This window comes from Cynocephalus volans, chromosome 8 (assembly GCF_027409185.1).
Source record: "Cynocephalus volans isolate mCynVol1 chromosome 8, mCynVol1.pri, whole genome shotgun sequence".
Taxonomy (NCBI): domain Eukaryota; kingdom Metazoa; phylum Chordata; class Mammalia; order Dermoptera; family Cynocephalidae; genus Cynocephalus; species Cynocephalus volans.
Genome location: NC_084467.1, coordinates 21,173,036 through 21,193,734, shown reverse-complemented (window position 1 = coordinate 21,193,734; position 20,699 = coordinate 21,173,036). Strand labels below are relative to the sequence as shown.

General features: G+C 48.9%; 2 protein-coding genes across 2 annotated transcripts; both read left to right on the top strand.

Moving 5' to 3' along the window:
* The first annotated feature begins 570 nt into the window (after nt 1–570).
* On the top strand, nt 571–8,998 carry GPATCH3 (G-patch domain containing 3). The gene is made up of 7 exons (XM_063106652.1): nt 571–1,021; nt 4,743–5,164; nt 6,728–6,902; nt 7,229–7,288; nt 7,859–7,980; nt 8,113–8,240; nt 8,708–8,998. Exons 1-7 carry the CDS (start codon nt 571–573, stop codon nt 8,922–8,924), a joined length of 1,575 nt encoding a protein of 524 aa, XP_062962722.1. The 3' UTR covers nt 8,925–8,998.
* Nucleotides 8,999–9,658: 660 nt separating this feature from the next.
* GPN2 (GPN-loop GTPase 2) lies at nt 9,659–18,572 on the top strand. Its single transcript, XM_063105275.1, has 5 exons — nt 9,659–10,257; nt 10,836–10,992; nt 12,776–12,936; nt 14,569–14,699; nt 16,254–18,572. The coding sequence occupies exons 1-5, from the start codon at nt 9,847–9,849 to the stop codon at nt 16,324–16,326; spliced, it is 933 nt and encodes a 310-aa protein (XP_062961345.1). The 5' UTR covers nt 9,659–9,846; the 3' UTR covers nt 16,327–18,572.
* Nucleotides 18,573–20,699: the final 2,127 nt, after the last annotated feature.

Sequence of the window (20,699 nt, the reverse complement as noted above, 5' to 3'; positions counted from 1 at the left end):
GTGGTGGATGTGAAGTGAGTCTCACTGCATTTCCTTCATAACTGAGATTGAGCATCTTTCATGGTTAATTGAACAAGTACCTGTTTCCTCTTTTATAAAGTACCTTTGGCCCATTTTTCTATTGGTTTATCTTTTTCTTACTGATCTGTGGAAGTTCATCAACATGCTTTGAAAGAATAGGGCCGAGCCCGTGGCGCACTCGGGAGAGTGCTGAGCTGGGAGCGTGACGACGCTCCCGCCGCGGGTTCGGAGACTGAGATTAGGTTTGGGAGATCCACAATTAAATATCTTAAAAATGACCACTCCTGCAGGCTTCTTACTTGTTCCTCATTACAGCCTTATGAAAGAGCTCTGTAAGTCCATTTCTCAGGTGAGTTTTTCCATCATCTCCAGCTTCCCTTGGTGGGAAAGGGACCTGAACGACCTATCCGAGCACATCTCACCTCCAGGTTCCATAACCACAACCAGGATGGACTAATCACGTGCTTGACAACAGCGCAACGCAGACGACTCGTGTGGCTCGCGGTGTTCTCGCGAGAATTGATTCAGCAGCTCATGTGACAAGCTAAGATGGCGGCGCCCAGCGAGGCGGAGGAGGAGGCGGCAGTTTACCTCGTAGTTAGCGGTATTCCTTCTGTGTTGCGCTCGGCCCAGCTACGCAACTACTTTAGCCAGTTTCGGGAACAGCACGGTGGTGGCTTCCTCTGTTTCCACTACCGGCATCGGCCTGAGCGGGCTCCTACCCAGGCCGCTCCCGACTTTGCCCTAACTTCTATTGACCCTGCCTCTGAGGGCCAGCTTCTCATCCAGACTTCGGCCACCGATGCCCAGGATCGCTCCACTCGGGACTCAGCTCCGGTCCAGACCCGTACCTGCTGCTGCGTCATCTCGGTACGGGGGTTGGCTCAAGCCCAGAGGCTTCTTCGCATGTACTCGGGCCGGCGGTGGCTGGATTCTCAGGGTACTTGGCTGCCGGGTCGCTGTCTCATCCGCAGACTTCGACTACCTACTGAGGCATCAGGTACGAGTGAGATAACAGACTGGGCTTACGGGCCCTGGAACAGAGGCCCCTTTCCTGAGAGGTGATGATGATAAGTTAGGCCTCTGGTTCCAACTCTTTTAAGAGTTTAGGTCAAGGCCGGCCCGTGGCTCACTCGGGAGAGTGTGGTGCTGATAACACCAAGACCACGGGTTCAGATCCCATATAGGGATGGCCGGTTAGCTCACTTGGGAGAGCATGGTGCTGACAACACCAAGTCAAGGTTGAAGATCCCCTTACCGGTCATCCCCTTAAAAAAAAAAAAAAGTTTAGGTCATTTCTGAACAGAGCTTCAGGCTCAACTTACACGTTAGTTTATGGCAGGGAGGAAAAAAAAAAAGCAGAGAGAGGCCTATTCGGATGATCTTCCAATTTATTAGGTCCCTTCTAAGACCCTTTTCTGTCTGAGGGGTTGATTTTGCACTGATACAGAAGACAAAAAGGAAATCAGGTTTCTAACCCTCTTACTGTCTGTCTTGCACTCTCTGTTCCCCACCCAGTCCTTCCGGCAAGATACAAATGAAACGACAATCTCTTTCTCTGGACAGCTCCCTCTTTCATGGGAAATCTTTTTTTTTTAAAGATGACTGGTAAGGGGATCTTAACCCTTGACTTGGTGTTGTCAGCACCACGCTCTTCCAAGTGAGCCACGGCCGGCCCGAAAATCATTTTTATGGAGAAATAGGAACACAGTGGCCGGCCCGTGGCTCACTTGGGAGAGCGTGGTGCTGATAACACCAAGGCCACAGGTTTGGATCCCTATATAGGGATGGCCGGTTAGCTCACTTGGGAGAGCGCGGTGCTGACAACACCAACTCAAGGGTTAAGATCCCCTTACCGGTCATCTTTTTTAAAAAGAAAGAAAGAAAAGAAATAGGAACACAGTTCAGAGCCCTCCTATTCATTCATTCAACACATGCTCATATTGCTAGACATAGTGTGACTCTAGCTGGGTATGCAGAGAGTGGGTGGATACAGTTGTGCTCAGAATCCACAGAGGAAGACAGATTTGGAAAAAGGAAATTATCACAGACATGTCATTGTAATTGTTAACATTTATGGAACATGCTCTGTGTACTTACTACGCACTGCTCTAAGCCTTTCATTTTTATTGACCCCTAACAACAATCCTATGAGATAGAGATAGGAGCTATTCTTACTCCCATTTGATAGGTGAGGAACCTGAGGGATGCAGAATTTATGTGACTTGCTCAAGGTTACAGAGCTCCTAAGTGTCAGAGCCACAATACAAACCCAGGCATTCTGCTCCAGAGCCTATGCTCTTTATCACCAAGTGCTGTGAGATGACACAGAAAGAAGGAACTGACTTCCTAGAGGGATCAGGAACTGTGCAATTTTTTAAAAAAATTTTTATTGAATCATAATTGATTATACATATTTTTCGGGTTCAACGTTGACATATGTTGATCAAATCAATATTACTAGCATATATATTGTTACAAATCGTACTTATTCTTTTTTTTTTTTTTTTTTGTCTTTTTTGTGACCGGCCACACCGTGCTGAGCCAGTGAGTGCACCAGCCATCCCTATATAGGATCCAAACCCGTGGCCAGAGCACTTCAGCGTTCCCAGTGCTGCACTCTCCCGAGTGCGCCCCAGGGTCAGCCCTTTTTTTTTTTTTTTAAAGATGACCGTAAGGGGATCTTAACCCTTGATTGGCGCTGTCAGCACCATGTTCACCCAGTGAGCTAACCGGCCATCCCTAAATGGGATCCAAACCCGTGGCCTTGGTGTTATCAGCACCACACTCTCCCGAGTGAGCCACAGGCCGGCCCAAATCGTACTTATTCTTTATGCCCCTTGTCCAATCTCTCCCTCTCTCTCTCTCTCCCTCTTCCCTCCCACCTCTGATAACCCTAGATTTCTTCTCTCCTTCTGAAAGAGTAATGGTTACTCTGTTAATTTGTTGCCTAGATGATCTGTCCAATGCTGAGAGGTGTGTTCAGGTCCCCCAATATCATAGAGCAGATGCTTTTTCTGTCTGGGATGTGCTTGTGGAGAGAGACATCCTGTTCCTTTTTTAGGTCTCTGCTGATAACTCTCCTTGTGTCAATGCACTCCTCCAGTGGCTAGCAGACCATCTGCGTGGTGGTTGTGGCGTCTAGCCGCTTTCGTGGCAGTCATGATTATTGTGGTGGCTGTGGTGGTCCATTCACATGGAGGTGATGTTTTTGACATGCTCCTTCATGGCGTGCCTGGTTGTGGGACGGGGATCTGGTCCCTGGCTCCAAATCTCAGATCCCCGAGCTGGCCCTGCGGCACTGGCAGTGTGCCTGGGCCTGAACTAATTTTTTGTCCTTTGCTTACTTCTAAAATGGGGGAACTTCCTTTGGGGACCAGTACTTGAGCTGTGTGATTTAGCTAAATTGCTGCTTTGCTGCTGATTCCCTAGGGAAGGCTTTTTGTGCAGCTCAGGTTTAATGGTTGACTTTATAGGTACTTCTGGCTCTCTGGGGCACCTGGGTTGTGTAGAAACTCCGATCTGGGCCTGAGTCTTCTCATCAAACTGCACCCCATGCAATTATATATTCCTGACCAGTCTCCTCTGAGTGGTCCTTCGCTGATTGGGGTTCCGGTCAGCTGTCCTTGCTGTGCCCCAACGTTCCCCCATGGGCCCGTCTCCCCCACCACCCATGCTTCAAACGCTTCCCATGGGATGGGCCATGCACCAGTCCCTTGTGATGACTGACTGGCCTCTGAGTGGCTCCTTTTTTTCAATTGTTGTGGCTCCTTGCTCCTATGTGGGTTTACAGGAACCCTATCAGTGGTTTTTTTTTTTTTGTCTTTTTGTGACCAGTAAGGGGATCGCAACCCTTGGCTTGGTGTCGCCCGAACCGGGCTCAGCCAGTGAGCTCACCGGCCATTCCTATATAGGATCCAAACCCGCAGCGGGAGCGCCGCTGCGTGCCCAAGCGCTGCACTCTCCCGAGTGTGCCACGGGGCCGGCCCCCTATCAGTGGTTTTGTTGGCCTTAGAGCCACCAAGGCCCTCTTCTCCCCTGCTGCCTCCAAGCAACTTCATCTGAAGGGCACAGCTGTGACTTTTGCCAGCTCCTGCTCTGTGTGCTTAGCATCTCCAGCCTTAAAGCGGCCGAAATATGGCTTTTCAACTGGATCTTGAAACATAAGTAGGAGTGTGTAGGAAAGAATGGTGTTCAAGGTAAGTGACATTTGCAAAGACACAGACAGAGATGTGAAAGCCCATGAAACTTTCAGGGCATTTTTTTTTTTTTTTTTGTCTTTTTCATGACCGGCACTCAGCCAGTGAGTGCACCGGCCATTCCTATATAGGATCCGAACCCACGGCGGGAGCTGTCGCCGCGCTCCCAGCGCCGCACTCACCAGAGTGAGCCACGGGCTCGGCCCTCAGGGCATGTTAAATTGTTTGATGTGGCTGGAACACATGGTATGAGGTTGTGCAGGGAGTGGCAAGTAGTGACAGTTGAGAATCAGTAGGTCAGCAGGAGCCAGATCTGGAAGAAACTGTGTGCCTGGCTGAGGTGATGAGAAATGGCATGAAATTGCTAGGTGTTCTGTTTGGGAAGGGAGGAAGGGACTCTGGAGAAGTTTGAAAGGGAGAAACAATATTAGGCTAATGGGTTTAAACCTTGACTGATTTCTGGCTGAAGTGTTGCTGGAGGTTTCTGGGTTTCAAGATCCATTCTTCTCCCTCCTTCCCAAGGTTTGGGTTCCTTTCCCTTTAAGACTCGGAAGGAGCTCCAGCTTCGGAAAGCTGAGAATGAAGCCTTCACCCTGGCGGACCTGAGGCAACTGCCAGAGCTGAACCCACCCGTGCTGATGCCCAATGGGAATGTGGGGACACCCCTGCGGGTCTTTTTGGAGTTGATCCGGGCCTGCCGACTACCCCCTCGGATCATCACCCAGCTGCAGCTCCAGTTTCCCAGGACAGGTTCCTCCCGGCGCTACGGCAATGTGCCGTTCAAGTACGAGGACTCAGAGACTGTGGAGCAGGAAGAGCTTGTATACACAGCGGAGGGTGAGGAAATACCCCAGGGAACCTGCCTGGCAGATATACCAGCAAGCCCCGGCGGAGAGCCTGAGGAGGAGGGGGAAAAGGAGGAGGAAAAGTCTCATTCAGATGAAGTGAGTACAGTGTGCCATCCTGTTCTTACTGGCAGCTTAAAAAAGCCAATGCACTAATAATCTCACTCTTCTATTGTATATTACAAGGGTTCTTAACCTGGAGTCCTCAGAAGGGTTCCAGAGAATATAATTCCCTGACATTGAATGTAAAACCACATTTGCATGTGCATATATGTGTTCCTTTAGGGAGAGGATCCAGAGCTTTTATCAGAAGATTCTCAAATGGGTCTTATTTTCATTCCCTCAGAAGGAATATAAGGAGAGTTCCTTTTCATAGATGAAAACATGCTGACCAAGAGATGTGCATTGACTTGCCTAAGATCATCGAAAGAAGTAGAGGCAGAGCTGGGATGTGAGCCCAGTCTTCCTCACTGCGTTTCTAACCTCTGTGTGCTTTCATCATGTGGCTGAACAGTCACCTCTGTTTTCTGACTTTGAGTTGGTGGATTGAACACTAGCTTCCACTCTAACTTTATCAGTGAAATAGACATCTCATTGACTCCTCTCTCCAAACTTGGTTGTTCATCCATAAAATCAAGAGAGGTGTAATTTGTTGGGAAAACTTTTTTTTTTTTTTAATGTGTACTCTGGGTAAAAAGTAACTCATCATGTTTCAAAGCTCCCAACTGAGAGCTGGTAACACATCTGGACCACATCCTTAGTGTGGTACTGGCCTGACTTTTCTCCAGCACCTGCTCTGGAGCAGTGATTCCCGAGGCCCCTTGGAGTTTAACCAGGACAGAGTTAAGGGTTTCAAGCCAGGAGTTATCCTATCCACAAGTCTAATAATGTAGTTGTAAGACAAGGACTAGTGCAGGATTCCAAAGATATTCTAAGATCCATTGCCTGCCCTCGAAAAGCTTAAAATTTCCCTGAAGAGAGAACCAGCCTCTGGAGAGGCTGCATGGTGTGGTGACTGGGGTTTACATGCTGGCTCTGCCACTCTCTTGGTGTACTATCTAGGGAAAGTCATTTTACTCTTCTGAACCTAGGTTTCCTCAGGGTTGTTGGCATGATTAAAGGAGTAAAGTTATGGGAAGGGTCTGATACAGAGTAGACAATAAGTGTTAGTTCTTGTCCCTTCTTTCTTTGTGACATAATGTATACAGGCCTTAGCAGTGTGTACTGATTAGTACTGAGAGTTCAGAGACCAGTGACAGAGCTGTGGGCCTAAGTGTGAGGGGGTTCATGGCTGTAGGAGGATTTGACCCAATGGAGAAGAGAAGGCTGAGGAAGGATGAGGAGGATTCAACCAAATGGAGAAGAGAAGACTGTGGAAGAGGAGGGCAGATATTTCAGGTAGGGGGAATAACATGGCCAGAAGAGATAAGAGGGAGTCAGTCTTGTGGGGAAAGGAGCAAACTATGTTGAGAAATACCAGGGGATGGAGAGATGTGTTGGTTGAGGCTTGAAGGGCTAAATATGGGCTGCTTCTTGGAGAAATTTGAAGGAATGAAGTTGAGGCCCCAGTCTCACATGCCTCCTGTGCCCCGAGCGTCTCTCCTTCTGGGCATGAGGTCAGGAAGCTAGACCAGCACGTCATCTCTCCCTGCCTTCTCCCAGGATGATGACCGGGGTGAGGAGTGGGAGCGGCATGAAGCGCTGCACGAGGACGTGACTGGGCAGGAGCGGACCAAAGAGCGACTCTTTGAGGAGGAGATCGAGCTCAAGTGGGAGAAGGGTGGCCCCGGCCTGGTGTTCTACACCGACGCCCAGTTCTGGCAGGAGGAAGAAGGAGGTAATGCTGACACCCAGGCAAGGGCGGGGTGATCCCAGCTGCATTCTCTTGGGGTTCCCTGGCAGTAAGCCCAAACAAAAGGCTAGGGAATAGGCATACCTTTATTGTATATGAGAGGCCAGTCATTCTTTTTAGGAGTGGGAGATCAGTGGGATGTAGAGAAAAGCACCTCCCCCCTCCCCCCCAAATTCTGAATAACCCTCAGAGAGAAGAGATTTAAAAATACAAACAAAAGTCCCAAGTTCTGGAATATGTGTCTAGGTTTAGCTGTCAACAGAACTGAGAGTGCTTAACCCAATCTTCTGGATGCTTTTATATCCTTGCAGACTTTGATGAACAGACAGCTGATGACTGGGACGTAGACATGAGTGTGTACTACGACAGAGGTACTGGGCAAGGGGTGGCATTACTAAGAGGTGGAACTGGTGCCCTGGCCTTACAGTGACACTTTGTCAGAGACTCTTAGCAGAGGCTGAGACAGGGGAACAGTTCCTTGGGGTGGCCCACTGAGAGGGTTCCCCTCTTAAAACATCTCTAGTTGAATACAGTAAGTGCTGGTTGTGGACAAATTCTTTTTCCTTTGTGTGTAGGAGAGGAAGTATATATGGAAATAACCCTCAGGGAATTTTGGGTCTGATGGGCAGGCCTGGTAGAGTGGGATGGTTGGGAACTCAGGCTCATAAGAGTTTAGATTCTGGAGTCAAAAATGACCTGGAGGGAGACCTGGGTTCTAATCCCACCTGTCATTTGTTGGCTCTGTGACTTTTCTGCATCACAACTTCCTCATCTGTATGGTGGGGGAGAGCCATGGCTCCTACTCTTGGTGAGCTCCCAGTCTAATGAGAGAGAATATCATGAAAATTAATGGGTAAATCTTGTGAGGGGTTCCTAGAAACCTGATTTTTCCCCCTTCTGCTGAGAGGGACCCTTCTGCAAACTGGGATCTGGTTCCTCAGATGGTGGAGACAAGGATGCCCGTGATTCTGTCCAAATGCGTCTGGAACGTAGACTCCGTGATGGCCAGGAAGACGGCTCCGTGACTGAATGCCAGGTGGGCACCTTCGAGCGCCACACCAAGGTGAGTGAGCACTGTGGCCAATCCATTTGACCTCTCTCTTTTCCCTCTTGACCTTCATTCATTCTTCCCCAATCCCTTTCCCTCCCACTCCCAGGAACCTCATTTCTTGAGTCTTATCCCTTCCCTTTACAGGGCATTGGGCGGAAGGTGATGGAGCGGCAGGGCTGGGCCGAGGGCCAGGGCTTGGGCAGCAGGTGCTCGGGGGTACCAGAAGCCCTGGATGGAGAAGGCCAGCATCCCAGGTGCAAGCATGGATTGGGGTGAGTGTGGCTGAGGGACTTCTCTGGAGTCCCAAGCCTTTCTGCTGTACCCTGGTTTCCTTCCTCACTGGTTTTGGGATGGGTGCTGGACACTCCTAGGGAATGAACTTCAAAGCAGAGTTAGAAGAAAAAAGTGGATCTGGCACTATTTTTTTTTTTAAACCAAGCCGTAAGGCTTAACAAGATTATTGATCCCCTGAAAGAGTCATTCTCCCTAGTCTGAGGAATGAGACTTCATTGCTGTTAGGGAGTCTGTAGTGACAGAATAAGTTGTATTTGAGGCCCTTGGTTGCTGGTACTGATTATCAATGGATAGATGAGGGAGCTAGAGAACAAAGATCCAGATTTAAAGCCTCTGTCTTTAGGACAAACCAGATACATAGTAACTACACCCCTGTCCTTTCCCAACTGCTTTACGGGGGTTTGAATGAGAGCAGCCCTCTCATTGGGAACCCTTTTTTATCCAGGTACCATGGAGAGAAGCTACAGCTATTTGGGCAAATTAAGAGGCCCCGTGGAACCGGCCTGGGGCTAATCTCCACCATCTATGATGAGCCCTTTCCCCAGGACCAGAGGGAGTCACTGCTCCGCCGCCAGCCACCCACTAGCATGAAGTTTCGGACAGACATGTCCTTTGTGAGGGGTTCCAACTGTGCCTCAGACAGAACCTCAGAGCCTGAGTGACTGGGTTGGGGGCTTCCTTGGTCAGGAACACCCATAGCTGCATGAAGGCAGCCTCTGCCCCGCCTTTTCTACCACTGAAGCAGAAAGGAATCTGGGAGCAGCAATCTCCTTGGCTTGTTCCGGGTGCTTTGTTCTGAGCTTGCCAGTTTTCTGCCTCAAGGGCATTTTCACAAAAAGCTCTCTGCTCCCCTTGGATATTAGAGCTTAATGACCTCTCCTCATTGGTCTAACCTGACCCTAGACCCAGTTTGGGCTTTCTCCTGTTGCCTCCCCCCATCCTCTGAAAAGCTGGATTGACTGAGGATATCAGCACAACCTTTATTGACGGGCATAAGGGGTCACCATGAAGGCCAGAAAGAGGGGGGAAAGGACCCGTTAGAGAAGAGGAGTTGTGATGGTTAGAAGAGAAGAGACGGTATTGGGGCGGACCCTCCACCGCCTCTACCCTCGCTGGCTGAGACCGGGCAGCGGAGAGCCCGCAGGAGGTGGCTCAGGCTTGCGGCGTAACGGGGGAATAAAGAAGTTTACGATTGAATTTCCCAGGCCCGGGAAATCCCGAGAGAAGTTTTCGCTTCCGGAGAGAAGTCTCACCCTTCCGACCCACCCCCCGTGGCAGAAGCGCGGCTGCGCTGCTAAGCCCTTCGGCGCCGCGGTACGTCGTCAGCGTGAGGGCGGGACTTCCTCCCCGGGGCCCGCCCTTTCCGGTGCTGTCCGGAAGTAGAGGGCTGGTCTCGTTAGTACCGGGCGATTTCCTCGCCTTACGTAGCGTGGGTCTTTGCTGTTTCGCCTTCAGCAATCCCGGGCACCGCTGCCGGCCCCCAACGAAGTGCATCTAGGGATCCCTCGGCCTCGGCTCTGACGCGGCTGCCCGCCTTGTTTTCCCGCTGAGCCGGCTTGCTCCGCTCCGGGCCGCGTTCCGTCCATGGCGGAGGCCGCTCCGACCACGGCCTTCGGGCAGGCAGTGATCGGCCCGCCGGGCTCGGGAAAGACCACGTACTGCCTGGGCATGAGTGAGTTCCTGCGTGCGCTGGGCCGGCGCGTGGCGGTGGTGAACCTGGACCCTGCGAACGAGGGGCTGCCGTACGAGTGCGCCGTGGACGTGAGCGAGCTGGTGGGGCTGGGCGACGTGATGGACGCGCTGCGGCTAGGGCCCAACGGCGGCCTGCTGTACTGCATGGAGTATCTGGAAGCCAACCTGGACTGGCTGCGTGCCAAGCTCGACCCCCTCCGCGGACACTACTTCCTCTTCGACTGCCCTGGCCAGGTGGAACTCTGCACGCACCACGGCGCCCTGCGCAGCATCTTCTCCCAAATGGTGCAGTGGGACCTCAGGGTGCGTCTCTGGTTGGGCAGGCCCATTTTGCAGATGGAGGACTGAGACAGGGAGGACAGATGCCATGCCCCCATGTCACACAGCGAGTGTAGGGGCCGAGTCACTTCGGAGTAAAACATGTGAGTTCGAATTCTGGCTCTGCCACTGACTCGCTGTGTGGTCTGAGTAAGTCAGTTTATCTCTCTGAACCTCAGTTTTCTCATCTGTAAAATGGATGTGTTAGTACCCAACTTTGGGTTTTTGGAAGTATGGAAGGAGTTATGTAGAAAGTGACGTGGTGATTGTTGTTGTAAGTTGGCGGGCAAAAGTAAGAAAAAAAAATGGAGTTAGATGGAGTGGGATTTGAACCTGTTGCCCACTGGGAAGCTCAGTGCAAGGCATCTTGTAAGAAAAAAATGCTTCACGTCTCCTGGGAGGAGGAAATGAGGGTACTGTTAGAACAAAAAGGAAGCAGGAAGAGACTGATGGGTAGGATTACACTCTGTCCTCCAGTCCCCGGTCTGATGGAGGTGGGCATAGGCCCTGATCTTCCCTACCTTCCTAGGCCACTCTCACCCTGTCTCTTCCTCCCCTCCCAGCTGACTGCTGTCCACCTCGTGGATTCTCACTACTGCACTGACCCAGCCAAGTTCATTTCAGTACTGTGTACCTCCTTGGCCACCATGCTGCACGTGGAACTGCCACACGTCAACCTCCTCTCCAAGATGGACCTCATTGAGCACTATGGGAAGCTTGGTAAGAACTCCTGTTCCGGGCAGGCAGGGAGTAGGGCAGCAGCTGGCTTGGAGTGAAGCAGAGATCTCAGCTGAAGGAAGCTGCCTCTGGGACCGTGTGTGGCCTGGTGATAGGAGCCACAGGCAGGTCCCAAGTCCTGCCCATTTATTTTGTGCTGCTCTATGCCAGGTACTATTGTAGATTTTGAAGACCTGGAAGCTAGAGATGGTGATGTGTGTTATAAAGGAATTAAAACAAGGTGATGTGACAGTGAGTGGCTGGGAGTGATGGGACTGAGGAGCTGATCTGAGGCTTCTGAGCTGAGACCTGAGTGGTGAGAAGGAGCCAGCCAAGGGAGGGCTGTTCTAAGCACAGGGACCAGTAAGGGTAAAGGCCTTATCTTAGTCTGTGCTGCTGTAACAAAAATATCATAGACCAGTTGGCTTAAGCAACAAACGTATTTTTCACAGTTCTGGAAGCTGGGAAGTCCAAGACCAAGTCACTGGCAAATGCAGTATCTGGTGCGTGCCCACTTCTTGGCCTGTAGACAGCTGCCTTCTGTCCTCACAGAAGGAGGCTGTATGCTCTTGACAAAGAGGGGGCAGAGGGCTACACACAAAGTGGAGAAGATTGAGGGAAAAGTCAGCTGGTATGAGGCAGGGGAGTTGCCCAGTGTCCCAGTGGCCAGCACTTTTTTCCTGCCAAGTTAATGCTGTGCTGTGCTGGGGGCATCAGTTCCCTAAATAGCACCCCCAGCCACAAAGGAACTTAGAGAAGAACAGTTAAAATGACCAGCACATGAGCAGGGAAAGAGGTTGTTAGGAAGGTGAGGTGTCAGAGGCCTTGTCCAGCGAGGCCAGCTGGCCGCTAGTCAGGCCCTGGAGGGATGTCAACACCTTGGAGGGGCCACCTCAGCCCGGAGTTCCTCAGCTCTCTTTAGGACAGACCTGCCGAGGAGCCCATATGCTTAAATTTTTTTGTTTGTTTGTTTGTTTGGTGGCTGGCCAGTATGAGGATCCAAACCCCTGACTTTGGTGTTATAAGGCTGCACTCTAACCAACTGATCTAACTGGCAAACCCTCAAATGCTTAAGTTTTCTGGGCAGAAATGGGCAGTGTAGGGAGGCCCACTTTCCTTCTTTTAATGGAAAGTTATTCATAGAACTGCATCGGAACCTCAGAATCATCTAGTTTGTTCACCTTGTTTTACATTAAGAAGGAACTGGCCCAGAAAGAGAAAGTTATTTACCCAAGAAGCCACCCTGCTAGAATGTAGCATTCATTCAATTTGACCAGCATTTACAGATCCTTATAGTGTGTGTACCAGGGCCTGGGGTAACCATCTAATTGTGAGCTCCATGAGGCGGGGACCAAGTGCAGTTCTTGGAACATGTTTGATGTCATTATTTAACTATCAAGCACTTCTCTCTCTCTACCAGGCACTGGGATTTATAGCATGTAATCCTCACAACAGTCCCATGAGGTGGCTACCTGCCCATGTAGGTAGTAAATGGCAGAGCCAGCAGGTAAAACCAGGTATTTTCTCCATAGTAACATCATTTCACTGTGTCAAGAAATATTTGAGTGAATGAAGACAAAGGAAAAAAGAAAATACAGTCCTAACCCTCAGGTCTTTTTTTTTTTAGCAGCTGGCCAGTATGGGGATCCCTGCCCTTGACCTTGGTGTTATCAGCACCATGCTCTCCCAAGTGAGCTAACCGGCCAGCCACCCCCACACCTATCCCCCAATCATCAGGTCATTAGCCTGATGCCAGCTGTTCCTGAGCCCTGGTTTCTCTCCGTAGCCTTCAACCTGGACTACTACACAGAGGTCCTGGACCTCTCCTACCTGCTTGACCACCTGGCTTCTGACCCTTTCTTCCGCCACTACCGCCAGCTCAACGAGAAATTGGTGCAGCTCATTGAAGACTATAGCCTGGTCTCCTTCATCCCTCTGAACATCCAGGTACAGATAGTCCCCGACTTACGATGGTTTGACTTTGATTTTTCAACTTTACAATGGTGTGAAGGTGATACACATTTAGTACAGTATTCAGTAACTTACATGAGATATTCAACACTTTATTATAAAATAGTCTTTGTATTACATGGTTTTGCCCAACTCTAGACTATGTAAGTGTTTTGAACACATTTAAGGTAAGCTATGTTGTTTGGTAGGTTAAGTGTATAAATGCATTTTCAACTTACCAGTGTCTGTATGTGTGTGTGTGTGTGTATATATATATATATATATATATATTTTTTTTTTTTTTTTTTTTTTTTTTTTTGGTGGCTGGCTGGTTCAGGGATCCAAACCCTTAACCTCTTAACGATATTTTCAACTTACAATGGGTTTATTGGGTCATAAGCCCATTGTAAGTCAAGGAGCATCTGTACTGAAGTCTAAGAGACCTCTTAAATCCTTAGCTGCTGACTCTGAACAGTGCCTGGGGCTCAACAAGCCAAAGGCACAGGAAGCTTTGAAAGCTTAAACAATGGTCATCGGGCTGGCTGGTTAGCTTAGTAGGTTAGAGCATGGTATTGATCACATCAAGGTCCAGAGTTCCATCTCTGTATCAGTTAGCCGCCAGAACAAAACAATGGTATTTGTCCTAGGTCTCACTATAATTGGGTCCCCTTGGTTTTGGGACCAGGGGCTATGGTGGGCAGGATTCCAGTAAAGAGGGTGGACCAAACATTCGCCCTATCCTATGGCACTGAGTCCTGTCTCCACATTTCCTCCTCAGTGTGAAGATGGTGAGTTCAGAAAGTCATCAGCAAAGGACTTGACCAGCACCAGGGACAAGTGTCTTAGGCCCATTCAACTGGGCAACTGCCTGTTGACTTTGCAAAGTGGTACCCAGCCCTGTGCCTCTCACCTTGCACCCTGCAAAGATAACCTGGGAGACACAGGTGCATGTTAGACTCCTTTCTGCAGTGGGTGGACTTGAACTAACTTGTCTCTTCCCTTTCTTAATGCCACACTTTTTCTCCTCTAATATGAGGAGGTGAACTATATAATGTTAATCATAACAACTCCCACTTATTTTTGGCTTTCTCTGCTAGGCACTGTGTTAAGGACTGTATGTGCATTATTTTGATTTGTCCTTCCCATCATGTGATGTATGGACTGCTCTTACCACTATATGTGAGTGAGGAAATCATTATAGATTAAATAACACGCATATTTATTGGGTGCTTACTTAGCAGTGGTACTGTGCCAGGCATAGGGGATACCTTGACAAACAAGTCCCTGACTTTTGGGGTTGCATGGTCGAATAGGGGAGGCAGAGGAGTTAACAGGCATTAGTAAGCTAGTGGGGTTACCACCTACAGTAGAGATAAAGCCCAGGAGACTGTGGGTGTGCATAGAGGAACTTATCTGTTCTAATTTGGGTGGGTTGGTGGTCAGGAAAGATGGGATTTAGCCAGGCCTCTGGGGACATGTAGAACTATCCAGGCCAAGAAAGCTACATGTCCAGAGGCTTCACAGGGCAAGATGGAGGATGGTGTATTTGCACGTTGGAAGTATTTTGGTACAGCCTCAATTCTATACACTTCTGTTTGACTCAGAGCTGTTTCTCTCCTCTCTGCTCAGGATAAGGAGAGCATCCAGCGAGTCCTGCAGGCTGTGGATAAAGCCAATGGCTACTGTTTTGGGATCCAAGAGCAGCGCAGCCTGGAGGCCATGATGTCTGCGGCAGTTGGAGCTGATTTCCATTTCTCCTCGTATCCTTGCTCTCTAGCCTCACCCCATCCTGGCTGTAGCCAAGAGGTTGAGACATGGGGTCAAGGATGGCCACAGAGGTGCAGTCACCACCCTTGTGGATGACTGATTTCATGGTGACTAGCTGGGCTCCCTGGTGAGGGATGATACTGATGAGCAGGAGCAACAGCTACAGAGGCCCAGAAATGAAAGGCCATTGGTCATTTGGGAGAATCGCAAGGGGTTTAGCTTGCCTGGTGTGTTGTGTGTGAAAGAGAAGGGGAGACGCAGGGGAGCAACGGAGGTAGGCAGAGCTGGTGATGTAGGGCTCGAGCGCCCTGCTGAGGAGTGTGGACTTCAGCTCATGGATGGGCAATGGGGATCAGGCAACCAGTGCTGTTGAACAGGGTGTGACACAGTCAGGTGTACATTTAGAAAAGCTCCACCAGGTGTAAGAAATACATTTAAGGGATGTATTTTGAGGGGAGGAGAGTTTTTACAGTCTTGGTAGGTGAGAAGGGATGAAACATTTATAATGAGAATAGGAAGAAGGTGTGGATTGGAAAAATACAATGGAGACAGAGTACAAGAGTTGGTGACTGAATGGTTATGGGATAGATGGAGGTGGAGCAGAAATTAAAATCCCAGGTTTCTGGCTTAGATAGTGGGATGGAGGGCTGTGCTAGTCACTGAGGCAAGAAAAGGAGAAGGGGGCAGATTTGTCACATGGATGGAAGAGCTGGAAGGTGTCAGATGTGCTGTGTTTGAGAGGGCCATGAGACATCTAGAGCCGTCCAAGAGGCAGTCAGACCTTTGGAGCTGGGTTAGTGACCAGTGGGGGTAGAGCCAAGGTTATGAGCTGGTGTCCCTCTGGTCAAAGAGGCCATGTGTGAGACAGGACAGGGAAGTCCAGGCCCTCTAGGCTGATGGTCTCAGATATACAGCATCTACACAGTCATACCTCAGGCCAGCCGGCCCCACAAGGCTCCCTCAGCAGAATCCTAGTCTTTAACTTTGTGAGTTTGATTTGTGTCCTTCAGCTCCATTTTCCTGCTGTCCCAGAGAGAGAGAGGCACCCTATGGCCCAAGCAGAAATTTGTCATTGTCTTTGAGCTTCCATAAGTTCCCTCCCTCGGCAGAAAAAGAGAACTCACAACTTTTATTGAGCACCTGCTGTGCCAAGCACTGTGCTGGGAACTTCAGACTCATTGTCTCATCTGATCCTCACAGATGAGAAAAGGAAGTGGCAAAATCAGTATTTGAATCCCCATGGTATGGCTCCCGAGCAAGTACCATAACACAAAGCTGGAGGACTAGTGATCTTTGGTCCTTTGATCCTCATCAATGTGGGGAAGAGGCAGATAGAGGAGCATTTGAGTGTGGATGTTTTGGGGGGGATTCTCAGACCCAGTTGGCCCCTATTGCCTATGGCCCGAAGCTATAATTATGAGGAAGAGAGAGGGATGGGAGGAATCCCAGAGATGGTTGGAGGGTGGACTTCAGTAGAGGTCAGATCCTGTCCAGACCAGTTCCCCATCCTCTGCCTATACTAGCATCCTTGACATGCCTTCCCTCAGCACGCTGGGCATCCAGGAGAAGTACCTGGCACCCTCAGACCAGTCATTGGAGCAGGAAGCTATGCAACTATAGCAGCAAGCTGGGCCCTGGAGAGCAGGGTGCATAACCCAGCACTGGGGAAAGTGGAGGCTCCCAGTGAGCAATGGACAGCTCAGCAGGTTGCAGGCCCAAGAGCAAGTCCTCCCAGCCAGAGCTCGGAGACTGGCAAGGGAACACTCAGCTGTACAAAGGACTTCTGACCAGAAAGCCAAACCGCACCAAGCAGAGCACCCACCACACCCATCCTCAGTGGTGCCCATCAGCTCTGGGCCCTGCCACCAAGAAGTTGGTACTGGCCCCACTCGGGCTGTGGTGGAATGCCCTACAATACAGGAGTTTGTTTTCTACTTTTTGTGGCTCCCAAGCTTTTCTTCAGCCCTTCAGGCTCAGGAGGTTGGGGCAGAACACGGGACTGTCACCTTCCCTTGGTAGAATCCTGTTTTTTCATACAGATCAGTGTTTCCCCAAAGCACAGGATCCATCATACTGGAGGATTAACAGTGTCTTCAGTCTTGCATTTTTGTTCATATTCAGTTTTTAACAATGGTCCTCAAGCTCGAGGCTTCACAGGCAACACTTCCAGCTAGATCTTATTAGTGTTTTGTTTCATTTTGTTTTATTTGCATTTATTTCGTGGTTTTACTCTATCTTTGTCAGGTGTTAGCTAGTTTTCCATTTATAGTAGTGATTAAAAGTTTACTTCAAAAGTAAGATTATTTATACAGAGTGAGTGGCTTAAAGGGAAATATTAAGTATGATAGTTGTCATGAGGGTGTGGCAAAAATGAAGATAGCTTGAAGTTGGGAAATAGGGGCGTTTGCTTCCTCTGCTCTTCTTGTAGTGGGTCGAATGCAGTTCATATTTTCAACCAGCAGGTGGCAACCCAGACTCATTTTTTGCATTTGTAACCAAGAGGCAGAAGGAGACTGATGGCCTGGGGAAGACTTGTGCTGGAGGTTATTTGCAGACTTTCCAGCCTGCTAACGTACATGGAGCACTTGGCATTTTATAAAGTGCTTCCACAGACATCATCCTCATGCGGTTCTCATAGCAACCCCTGGAGATAAACAAGATGGGGGATATTACTAAGCCATTACCCACTTTACAGTGAGGAAACAGAAAGGAGTTCAAACTTGTGTTATCCTGACTCTTACAGCCCACTTTGCTGACTGAATTGTGAGTGTCCCTCCTTTGGCGTACTTATTGGTGAAAGTCACAGCCCTTATCCCACAGGATTTGTATCAATCAGGAGAGAAAATTTAGTCACCTGTAAAGTATTACTGTATCATAAATCAAGGAGAAGATAGGTCACTAGGGGTTTGGGCAATAGAGGAATTCAGTTTAGTAAAAATCTGTTCTGAAATGGCATTAAAATGGGGTGACAGCTTTGCTTTCCAGTTTGGGTAGCTAGAGCTGAAGGCAGAGGAGTGAGGGGCTAGGAGGAGGCCACTGGGGCTGGGACAGTATGAAAGCAGCCAACCTCAGCTCCCACGTCTGGCTGCACAGGGGATAATAACTGGGTGCTGCTTCCCCAGCCTCTTTCATCTGAGGAGTTCAAAGGACCTAACTCCTATTAACACCCTGCACAGTAGGTGGAAAACACCGACAGAGCAAGCTGGAGAAACTGAGGCCAGGAGGCACAGTCTGGGGCTGATTGTGAGTCACCTTTGGGTTCTGGAGCCCAGGAATCCTGACGCCCAAACTGCTATACAAATCCCTCATCGGTGCGTGAGGGTGGGTGCTGTGTTTTTGAAAACATACCAATTGCTGGGGTCATGGGTTTTGAAGACCTTCACAGAGGCCTCAGCTCTCGCCAAAACAAACCAGATGTGGGGGCCGGAAGGTGTCATTTAGAACTTTATTGCCTCATATCCAAGCACTCTCAGCATTTATTCTCTGCACTCATGAAGTGGAGATGGATGGAAATAATCCAGAACTTTATTTTCAGGCCTGGGTGTGACAGCAAAGGTATTTTCTTCCCTAATGAATATAGCTTCTATCTACCTTCCACTGATAATAAAACGACTTTCTGTTCTCTGTGTATACACTAAGGTGAGTGGGAGGGGACATCACGATGCAGAAAGGAAGAGTCTGGGTTCCAAGTGAGGCCAGTCCAGTGTGAAATGTGTAGGGTAAGAGAAGGACCATTGTCCAACGTGGCTGGCACATGGCAACCATCCTTAAGATTATTTTTTTCTTTTCCTGATAAAAATAGAGAAGTAAAAACTTGGAAAATGTAAACAGAAAATAAGTCACCCGTACTCCCATAAATAACAGAAATAATCATTAATATTTATAAGCAATAATAAATGTTCTGTTCAAATGTATAAATATGTTTTGTGTATTCTTTGAGTCTTTTTTGTTTTTTAATGAGAAAATGAAATTTGTTGCTTACAGTTTCAGAGGCTCAGAAGTCCAAAGTCCAGGAAACACATCTTGTGAACACTTACTTTGGTGGTGGTTTCAGTGATGGGAGGGTATCACATTGCAGAAATGGTGGAGCAGAGAGCAAGAGCTTATTTTTTCTATATGTACGTGGGGTGGATATTGTATTTAAGTAAGGGGGATTTGTTTTTGCAGCTGGCTGTTAGGGGGATCCAAACCCTTGACCTTGGTGTTATCAACACCATAGTCTAACCAACTGAGCTAACCAGCCAACCCTAAGTGGGATTTTTTTTTTTTTTTTTTTTTTTTTTTTTGGCAGCTGCCAGTACAGGGATATGAACCCATGATGCTAGTGTTACCAGCGCTAAGTGGGATATTTTATAATAGCTTTGTATCCTGTTTTTTTCAGTTAACACTTCCACATAAGACCTTTTTGATGTCTACATAGCAATATTCTGTGGTATGGCTATAACATTTTTCACCTATTCAGACTCCCATGGTTAGCCCAATTTTTTGCTATTGTAAATAGTGCTGTGATTAACATCATTGTACCCAAATCTTTGTCTGAGTCTCTAATTTTTAACTTGTGATAAGCCCTAAAAATAAATTAGTTGACGTTTTCCAGGTTCTGGATTCATTGTGAAAGTGTTTTCCAAAAAAGTGCCACTTTACATCTCGCTGATAGTGTCTGAAATTGTTCTTCTTACCTCCAGACTTCACTTGGCAATTTTAAACAATTTCTGGAGGGAGGAAACCTCTGAGTGCCTTAGAAGGGACCTTCCTGGTCATCCCTGCTAATCACTGGATATATGCATTTCCTGGCTCTGAATTTGGGACCCCCACAATTGGAAGATAGCATGGAATTGGAAGAACTTATGAGGGACACAAGCGATTGGCAAGGATTCAGGCTGACAAAGAGGCTTAGGAGTGAGGGTGAGGCCCCAATGCCTACAGAGCTGAAGCAGATGCAGTCTGCCTGAATTAGCAAAATGCTCCCCACAGCAGGCTGCGAATAGGAATTTTTTTTTTTTTTTTTTTTTTTAAAGATGACCGATAAGGGGATCTTAACCCCTGACTTGGTGTTGTCAGTACTATGCTCACCCAGTGAGCCAACCGGCCATCCCTATATGGGGATCCGAACCCATGGCCTTGGTGTTATCAGCACCACACTCTCCCGAGTGAGCCACGGGCTGGCCCTGTGAATAGGAATTCTGATCCCATTAGGGTCTGTGGGAAGGAGAAGGGGAAGGTAGATTTGAGGGATTCTCTGTACTTTCTCAAGAATCCTGAGGGGAGGGGAGTGGCTTCAGGCCCACCCAGCATTACTCAGGCCCATGCTGTTTTTGAAGCACTGGGGAGGCCCAACTACCCCAGAATCCTGAAGGGAAGTTCTCTAGCAAACTGGGTAGCCCCCTCCTCTCCCCTTTTCTTCTCCCTTGCCCCGGGTTTTTGAGCCCTTACACACCTGATCTGGGCTGCCCAACGCATCTTCCTGCCCTGTTTAGAAGGAAGAGTCCCAGATTAGCTTTAGCACACACCTCAGTGGCATCAGGCCTGCCGAGGATCGGGAAGCCCTGTGCCTCATCTCCAACCCACAAGTCCATTTCTAGCCAGGGAGCTAGCTCCAGACAGCCCCAGGAGCCAGGTGTCCAGATGGGCTAAGACTGAGGGGCTATGAGGAGAAGGGCTGGGGATTTGGGACCCAACTGAAGTGAAAAAAGATCACTATTGGTAAAATGCTCTGGGTGAGAAAACACAGCATGATTTTATTTTATTTTATTTTTATTTTTATTTTTTTTAAAAGATGACCGGTAAGGGGATCTTCACCCTTGACTTGGTGTTGTCAGCACCACGCTCAGCCAGTGAGCGAACCGGCCATCCGTATATGGGATCCGAACCCGGGGCCTTGGTGTTATCAGCACCGCACTCTCCCGAGTGAGCCACGGGCTGGCCCCCACAGCATGATTTTAATTTTTTCTCCTCATTCCAAAACCTTGAAGCAGTTGTGAAGGAGGGAGACG

Coding starts and splice junctions, on each gene's coding strand:
- GPATCH3 (XM_063106652.1), top strand. CDS start 571: ATGGCGGCGCCCAGCGAGGCGGAGGAGGAGGCGGCAGTTTACCTCGTA. Junction 1,022..4,742: donor ACTACCTACTGAGGCATCAG/GTACGAGTGAGA, acceptor CTCCTTCCCAAG/GTTTGGGTTCCTTTCCCTTT. Junction 7,289..7,858: donor GAGTGTGTACTACGACAGAG/GTACTGGGCAAG, acceptor CTGGTTCCTCAG/ATGGTGGAGACAAGGATGCC.
- GPN2 (XM_063105275.1), top strand. CDS start 9,847: ATGGCGGAGGCCGCTCCGACCACGGCCTTCGGGCAGGCAGTGATCGGC. Junction 10,993..12,775: donor TGAGCACTATGGGAAGCTTG/GTAAGAACTCCT, acceptor TTCTCTCCGTAG/CCTTCAACCTGGACTACTAC. Junction 14,700..16,253: donor GCTGATTTCCATTTCTCCTC/GTATCCTTGCTC, acceptor GCCTTCCCTCAG/CACGCTGGGCATCCAGGAGA.